This window comes from Phalangium opilio, unplaced genomic scaffold (assembly GCF_054372755.1).
Source record: "Phalangium opilio isolate 3A_F unplaced genomic scaffold, DU_Popi_V2 ptg000061l_1, whole genome shotgun sequence".
NCBI lineage: Eukaryota > Metazoa > Arthropoda > Arachnida > Opiliones > Phalangiidae > Phalangium > Phalangium opilio.
The window spans coordinates 33,888-42,436 of NW_028324178.1; the positions used below are offsets into that span (position 1 = coordinate 33,888).

The following is an 8,549-nucleotide window of genomic DNA, read 5'->3' on the forward strand; positions in this document are numbered from 1 at the left end:
ATAGTTCCGAATGAGTATATATCGTCCCTGACTTCCACCAGTCTTACAATAACAACTTTTCGTATACGTATATATGTATAGATAACCTTCCCTCAGTGGGAAGCGATTTTGAGGTTTCTTTAGAAATAACACTGACATCGGTAACGGAAATAGAAATATGCCAAACTAGAAATAACACCTTATAGTTTCGTTGTCACTGTTTCCGCCGACTATTGAATTGGGCAGACATTTCTCATGTTTATGTGGCACGCAACATACGTTTTAAATGTACGTGAGCCACGTATAACCTTAGATGAATGTTGGGTGCTGTACAACCTCAGCATATTGTAAACCACACGGAGTATTGCAAAACTATGTTTGCCCTTGTTTATTTATTTAATCCGTTATATATACTTTAAGAAGTAGTAATTTAAATTTTTTTTTATAATTCCTGTTCCAATACGTTATATTGATTACGATTTTGATCGAAATTTTGAGATAAATGATATGCCCATCGGCGACCTTTATTGCTATCAATGTGAGACCATTCTCTTATTACCAGTTCTCTGCAAACGTACGAGAGATAGGCTAAAACATATACACCACAGTCAAAACCGTTTGGTTGCTGCGGTAGTGTTTCGTTAAAATATCTACAAGGAAATATTCCTTCGCTTTTGAAATATTCTTTAGCTATTCTTCTCATTCTATCAAAATGCTCATTAAGTACTTGTGGCCTACTTCCAGTATAATCTTTGACGTTAATTGAATCATAAATGTGAATGTAGGTGTTGGTGACGATACCCAACATCCAGTGGTCGTGCATTCCTGGTTTTCTAGGTATAAGTATAACTATATTTTGCCTACATGAACCTATGGGGTTTTGTCTATTTAGAAATTCGAATACCATATCTACGCTTTGTTGTGCCTCATTGAGGAACAAATATTGGTAAACAGTCGGTGTCAGAAATACGTACTTATTTTCATTGTGGTAAACCTTTAATAAAACAATTATTGCTTTACTTAGCAAACCACCATCTATATAATTCTGGGGTAAAAGTGATTGTTGAAAACTATCCTTTTCAAAATTTGCCTCACACATTCTCTGACAATCAAAATGTTCTAATGCCAAGTGATTTTCAATGCAGCAAAAACGAATTCCAAGTTTTTTGGTTTCCATAATTTTATTATTTGGATGGTTAGTCAAATCTGATTTCATCGTAATGGATTGCTCTTCCTGCTGCATTAATGCTTTTCCATTAACCTCATACTGCAAATTTTGTTTTTTCAGCGTCTGATGTGTTACAATTGGAACTTTTTATTGGAGTTGAATGCGTAACAGGTTTTCTCCTTTTCACCTTAAAGGTGGGAGACTTTGAATTGATCTCAGAGGATGAATTACCCTTTCTCTTCTGTGTAAGCTTATCCAAAGCGTAGTGAGGATTCTGCTCATCATCTACGTCTTCCAGATTTAGATCCAAATTCTGTTCCTGGAAGAGTTTCACCGCTTGAATGTGGTAACAGTTTGGTCAGGGGTGGATTAGCGGAAGTTACGAATGAGCCATAGACCTTACTGTGGGAGCATTTCATTTACGATAGAGAGAGGAAAGACTGGGTGGGTTAACATTTTCCGACCCCCTCTCAACTGAGTAAGATTGAGGTCTCTACCTGGTGTAACCATCTTGACTCGAAAATCAGATTAAATTTTCGATTAATCTTTAAATTAATAACAAAATACCTTAAATTAACATTATAAAGATATTACTAGCCCTTTAAACTTACTATCCCTTTAAAAAACTGAAAAGAAATTCTTTCGTCCAAAAGAAAACGAACTAGCCCTCAATGTTGACACATAACGTTCTAGAACTATCCTATACCCCTATATCCATAGTGCAAAATGAAATACCTAGCAACGAAAACTCTTTCCAAGAACCCAGAGAAATGTCACGCTGATTTAGACCCCAAGCAACAAGACCTTGAGTCACTATCCTGGTACCTGGCCCGAGAAACTTCTAGAACATTTTTTTTAACCCTTAAACTGACCAATCCCCATTTGGTCCCAGATTTAAATGTTTGGCCTATTCGTTGATAACATGAATCCGCCCGGCTACGTAATGAATATGGTCCACTATTCGCCAAACCGAAGTCAATCAACAAACGTCATTGTCCCAGAGATCCTTGCGAGAAACTAGAAGTTATATATATGAAGTCCCTCCTGTCCCACCCTCAGTCGATTCCTGAACTGCTTAATGAAACCCTGTCGGCTCATCCTCAAGAAACCCTTAGAAATCCGGAGTATTATCTTATATCGGAGATATTTTTTATTCATTTTGATACCTTTATTTTTCATCAATTTGAATCCCCAAGTTTTCGGAAGAGAATCGGAGAGATTTTTTATTCAATTTGATACCTTTATTTTTCGTCAATTTGAATCCTTGATTTTTTGGAGAAACTCGGAAACATTTTTTTAAACCCCTAAGTTGAAGAAGAGAAGGAGCGCGAGTGCGCGAGATATTAAAAGAAAAAAGAAAATAATTAACCCTTAAAACGCGAGAAAAGAAAAAAGATCCTGAATTAAAACCCTTAAATCGAGAAAGAAGAAGAGAAAAGATCCTGAACCCCTAAGATGAAACTGGAAGAGGAGCTACTTGGCGTAAGAAATTAAAAAACTTGAAACTATTTTGATAAACTGACTTGAAACTATGGTTAAAGAACTTAGATTATGGTTAACGGATTGATTCATTTTTTTTCTTAAATCCTAACTTTATATTTTTGAACATTATTGTTTTTATTGCATAACTGCATGATTTGAACCTAAAAAACCCCTAAAATTTAAATTTGAAACTTAAAGAAGACATTCCACAGAGGTTATAAATTGAAAACCCCCCTTTGATTTTTGTTTAATTTTTTATTTTGAACCTTAAAAAGTGTGTGAAAATTTATGAACAAGATTGAATATTATGTTGAATATTAAAATTTGGATTAGAATCTATTTTGACTCTCAATTGACACATACCATCAAACGCGGTCACTTTTGATTCAGTAATTTTATAAGCCCCTCGTTCCCGTTAAAAGGCCTTAACTCTCCACAACTGACTGCATTCTAACATCTTGTCTAGCGTTAGCGAGGTTGAATCATAAGTGAAAAGAGGTAGGTGTTTATCTTATACTCTAACCCCTCTAATAAGAATCGAACACTCCACCTTACCCCCATAAAATCTTAAAGAGCATAAAGAAAAGGCTTATACTGGTGGTCGATAAGAGAAACACAGGCAAAATGGCAGCTGATATAAACGCAGAAACTTCTTCACGACCAATTACGGTAACTAACAGATTGAAATGCGATAAAGATGCATCTACTCAATGTAATTTCTATTTACAGATGAAACAAAATATGAGAAATAAGGCTGTAGCTTGCAACATTGATAAAAAATCAACAAAAAATAACGAGAAAGTGGAAGTAAAACCTAAGCCTTTGCCAATTTTGAAATCGGTTTCAACACAGTGCTTAACTTTAGTGAATCCCGTGGTTATACCGCCAAAGAAATCGGATATTAAACTGAAACCTACATCAACAGCTGACAAATCTACTAATTTTGACAAAAAAATCTGCAAGGATGTAGCCACTGACACAGGATCATTGTTAGTTGGGACATTGCTTTTGGATATTTCCAAGCTCATCAATTTTAATTATCATGAAGAGTTAAACTACGAAGTAAGTTAATTGTTCTTTGTTTTTGGGGTTTGCCACTAATTAAAGTCTTTTTGGTGGTATTACAAATTCTTATGATTGGTATTTTAGGTTAAATGTGACAACCGGTCCCAACCAAGTTTAAGAGTTACGAGAAAAGATGCAATTGGAGTGATTAATCGGGAAAATAAAATAGAACCAGTGGAATTGGTGATTTCAGAAGCAGGACAATGTCATCTTTATATCCTATTTAAAACGGTACAGAAATTCGACCTCAAAACGGAGAACCAGGAATTAGACACTGAAAAATTACAAAATTTACTCGACACTATATCAGGTCGATTAGGCCATGCATTTTGCCCTGGGGTTAACGAAGAGAAAGTTCGCGATGAAAGTTTTACTAAACCCAAAAGCTTAATGACCTTCAATTACCCTTTCATTAGATACCAGTCAAATAGGTGTCAAGTTTTTTACCAGTACTACTTGAAAACAATTCCCAAGCGTCCTAAAAGCAAGCAGTGCCAATTTTGTGCTACAGTTACAAATCAGATTTTTGGGGCTCGAAAACGGAAGGCCAGTGAAACTCCAACTCGAAAGTACAAACGGCAAAGAATTAGTAGTAATTATCCCATTAAGTTCTTAACACCTACGAGCAAAGAACATCGGCTTGCAAGAATTGGAAAAGGAAGATTTCAACTGAAACGAAAGATATCTAGTCTCAACAAGGAATTGAAAATTCGACAATTAGAATTGTCTGGTACACATTCTCAAGAAATGTCACAGATTGTTGAAAAAATAAACCAGGAGTTCAAAGAAGATTTGGACAAGACCCTAGATTCAACGGATGGATTTACTAAACGCCTTTTAAAGGAATCATGGGAACGTGATTCTTCTTTGAAACATCTGTCGGACCAGAAGAACTTAATATTGGATCAGGCCAATTCTTTAAGTACAAGGAAAAAAAAGAAATGGAGTGCAATTACATTAAGAATTGCGCTTGCGGTGTATTGCCGTAGTCCGGCAGCTTACAAGGCTTTGCGGGGTTTTCAGATTTTGAGTCTTCCTTGTGAGTCAACTCTCATAGAAAAAACTAAAAAACTAAACCATAAACCTGGAGTTCAAGAACACTTTTTAGCCGAGGAACAAGAGAAATATTCTCATTTCAAAGACGAAAAAATAAAAAGGGGTGAACCAGTAGCAATGTCTGAAGGTATTTTGGTGATGGATGAAGTGAAAGTAATTAACAAAGTAATGTGGAACTCGAAAAGTCACGAGTTTGTGGGTTTCGCAATGAATGAAGACGACTTCAGCGACCTCACTGATATATATAAAGCAGTATCTCCAGTAACCCCTTCACCTACCCAGTATGTTCTTCAGTTTTTGTGGCGTGACTTAACCTCCGGATACGACATAATAGGCCCCTATTTTACTTCAGCGTACCCGTTTCAACAAAAAAACATTAGTCACTTGTTTATATCAAACCATACAAGCGTTTCACATCTACGGATTCAAGACAATGGCTATCATATGCGATGGAGCCAGTGAAAACTTGGCTTTAATGAAGCTAACGATGGGTGTTCATGGAGCCTTCGGATTTGAACTCAAAGATGGAAAATATAACTTCGAAATTGATCCAAGCTTTGAAAACCCATTTTCCGAGGAACCTAGAAAAATTCACTGGATTATTTGCCCTTCCCACCAGATGAAAAATGTCATTGGTCAGTTGTTTGCGTCGAGAGCTGATGGGCCTAAAGACTTTTCTCGTAATAATATTCACTTTGGGTGGCGCCAATTAGAAAATGTAAGAGAGAGAGACAAGGAGCGAACTAAAGCTGGACAATTACGACGAGCTCGTCGTTTGATTGATAGTTACCTAGAAAGAGACGCTTGGACCAAGCTAAATGTGGAACCATCTAAAGTTATGCAACAGGAAGATGTTTTAAGTAGGGATGCACCGATATGGGTACAGCCGATATATCGGAAATTCGTAGCCGATATATCGGCCGATATTATCGGCCCATAAAAAAGTAATATTTCTCCATGAATATCGTTTCAAAGAGTAGAATCAACATTATTTAGGACCATTTACGTTTTTCTTTTGTTTTATTAGAGACATGTTTCACATCTCTTTCGAGTCTTTCGTTTAATGTGGTACCGCTACATATTTTAGCCTTAGCCAAATTGCTTAAAAAAAACGGTGTGGTCTAAGTTAAATCCTTCCTTGGTTTTTAGTAAAAATGCAGCTCCTTTCTTTGTTCAACAAGAAGTAGCGTTATAAGCAAAATTTTGGACCACAAGTGTAAAGTTCAAAGTGTACATTAGTGACACGTACCAAAACGCATTGGAGAGCATCAGTGTCGACTTCGATTGTTTGTGGGAGGTATAGGAAACTAGGGAAATTACTTACTCATAGTCGTGAACAACGGGATAAAACTGAGATTGTGGAAAACCCTGCATTTTTAAAGGGAAATGTTAAATTGTGGGAATAAGTTTGTTGCGATGTGTTTCAATTAGTATTCATTGAGTACCTTATTTCTTGTCAAATTTTTCCCGGAAATATCGGTTTACATGAAGCCGATATTGGCCGATACCGATATGAAAAATATAGGCCGATATATCGGCCGATATACCGATAACCGATATATCGGTGCATCCCTAGTTTTAAGTGAATTGTTTGAACATGCAATAGGTGATAAAGGAACAGTAAAAAAAGGCAGAGCTCAATGGAAACGTACAAATTCTTGCGGGCATGCAATCAGCTTTTTGAAAACGGTTTTTTGACTGGAAAACGTGTAGACTGTGTTGACTCCCCAGTTATGGAATCCATATCTCAAGGCTACAAATATTTTGAAGACTGGATTTTAGAAATTTTGCATGAAGATCCAATTTATAATTTCAATAGTCCCAGGCAAGAAAAATTTATTTCTTGGCAAACTTGGGATTTACTAAGAGTGGTTGTTTTTGGATTTAAAAATTTGGTGAAAGATTTTTTTGAACGTCTTCCTGGATACTTTTTATCACCTGTTAGGATAAATGGCAGCTCAATAGAAAGCCTTTTTTCCCAGATTAAATATGCGACGGGAGGTAAAATTACTTCTTTGAACTATGTATCTGGACTTAAAGCGACTTTAACTCGTCGGAATGTTCATGGTAGCCACCGTGGGAATAAAAATTACCGCGATGAAATGCTCTATGTAAGAGAATGTGATCTCTAAATTTATTTGGAAAAATAGTCTTAAAAATAATTTTTTTGCTGTTAAGAGAATAAAGCAACTTTATTCCTCAAACAAAAAAATTTTTGAAATTGTAACATTTGTTATTAAAATTTAACAGTTACTTTGAAATAAGAGATTTTTCTCAATCAATGTTGTAAATTAGGAACAAAATTAATGACATAGTTTAACACACGAAGTCTAGGAATTGTTTAGCTTTTCTTTTGCGGGTACTTCTTTTGACTTTGCTATCATCAGCAATGCTAGGTTCTACAATGTCACGTTTACTCAGGATTGCGGAGAACTCACTTGGGTTATTATCACAAAATACTTGAGTAGTCCCACTTGGGATGTTATCACAAAAAAATTTAGTAGTCCCACTTGGGTTGTTATCACAAATAGTTTTGGTGTAGCAGCCACTTTGAGTATCGCAAATAGTTTTGGTGTAGCAGCCACTTTGAGTATCGCAAATACCATTAGTAGAAGACCCACATGGATTGTTACGACTTTCTTTATCACAAATCACTAGATTCGGCGATATACTTGGACTATTATGGTTTTCGTTTTCTGTAAAATTCTTGTTGGTGATAATTTTTGGATTTTTCATGGTAAATGTTTGAACTTCACTAGTGCTTTGGTGATTAGGATTTTGAGATCTCTGACTTGAAAATATTTGCCGTTTCCTAAGGGCTCTTTTGACTGATACGGGGGAAGTCAGTACTGCGTTGCTTTCTGTACTTTTTTAAATTTGGATCTTTGATTCTTTCTTTGGCTTAAGTAGGGACCTTTCTGAGGATCTACTGTCTTTTCTCAAAACTTGTTTCCTTTTTCGTTTCTTTTCAACTTCGCTTCTTTCAATATTAACACCCGTGGTATTAGTTAGTACTTCTTGATAAGTTGCTTGAGCTCTTCTTTCTAGTTTTGTTTTAGCTGTTTTCGCCAATTTCTCAGCTTTAGTCGCAGATTTATTTTCTTGTTTCTTTATCTTGTCCTTTTTCTTACTTTTTAGGGAATATAGCTGGTCTCGTAGCGTGTGTCCTCCTTTACCACTCTTCTTATGACTTGAAAAAAATTCTTGAATTCGGGCGTGCACCATTTTACGCGTCCACTCGTTATAGAAATTTTCTATACCATATTCGTTGAAGAACGTCGTTTTTGGAAGAACGTCAAAAAATAATTTTCTTTGATCATCTTTTTGAAGGAACTTAAAAGTTTCATCGGCACATTTCTATAAAAAGGTAGAAACATTCTTAGTAAAATAAATAAATTAATTTGTTACAATTACTCTTACCTTAATCATTTTGGTACCATATTTTAAAAGCATATTTTGATTGGCGAATTTACAAACAGACTTTATTAGCTGCCTTATAAACGGCAAAAAGGATTTCTTAGGAAAGCATAATTTCCCATTATCACGGTTTTTTAGTTCTAAAGGCAAATCCCTTTCTTTTTCATCTTCATTCATCCTCAAAAAAAGTACACATTTTAATAGCTTGTGATCAGCTAACTTTAGTTTAGAACTGATATTTGCAGATCTTTTCCATTTTTTCTTTCCCTTTCTCAGAGTTCTACCATATATTTCCCCCATTGTACCACCACCCAACAAATATAGGCCGATATCTGGTTCATTCCCCCAATTCAACATATATTGAGGCTCATCAATTTCATAG

General features: G+C 35.6%; 1 protein-coding gene across 1 annotated transcript; it reads left to right on the forward strand.

Moving 5' to 3' along the window:
• Nucleotides 1-3,253: 3,253 nt before the first annotated feature.
• On the forward strand, nt 3,254-5,569 carry LOC149663481 (uncharacterized). Its single transcript, XM_089841856.1, has 2 exons — nt 3,254-3,691; nt 3,779-5,569. The coding sequence occupies exons 1-2, from the start codon at nt 3,254-3,256 to the stop codon at nt 5,210-5,212; spliced, it is 1,872 nt and encodes a 623-aa protein (XP_089697982.1). The 3' UTR covers nt 5,213-5,569.
• Nucleotides 5,570-8,549: the final 2,980 nt, after the last annotated feature.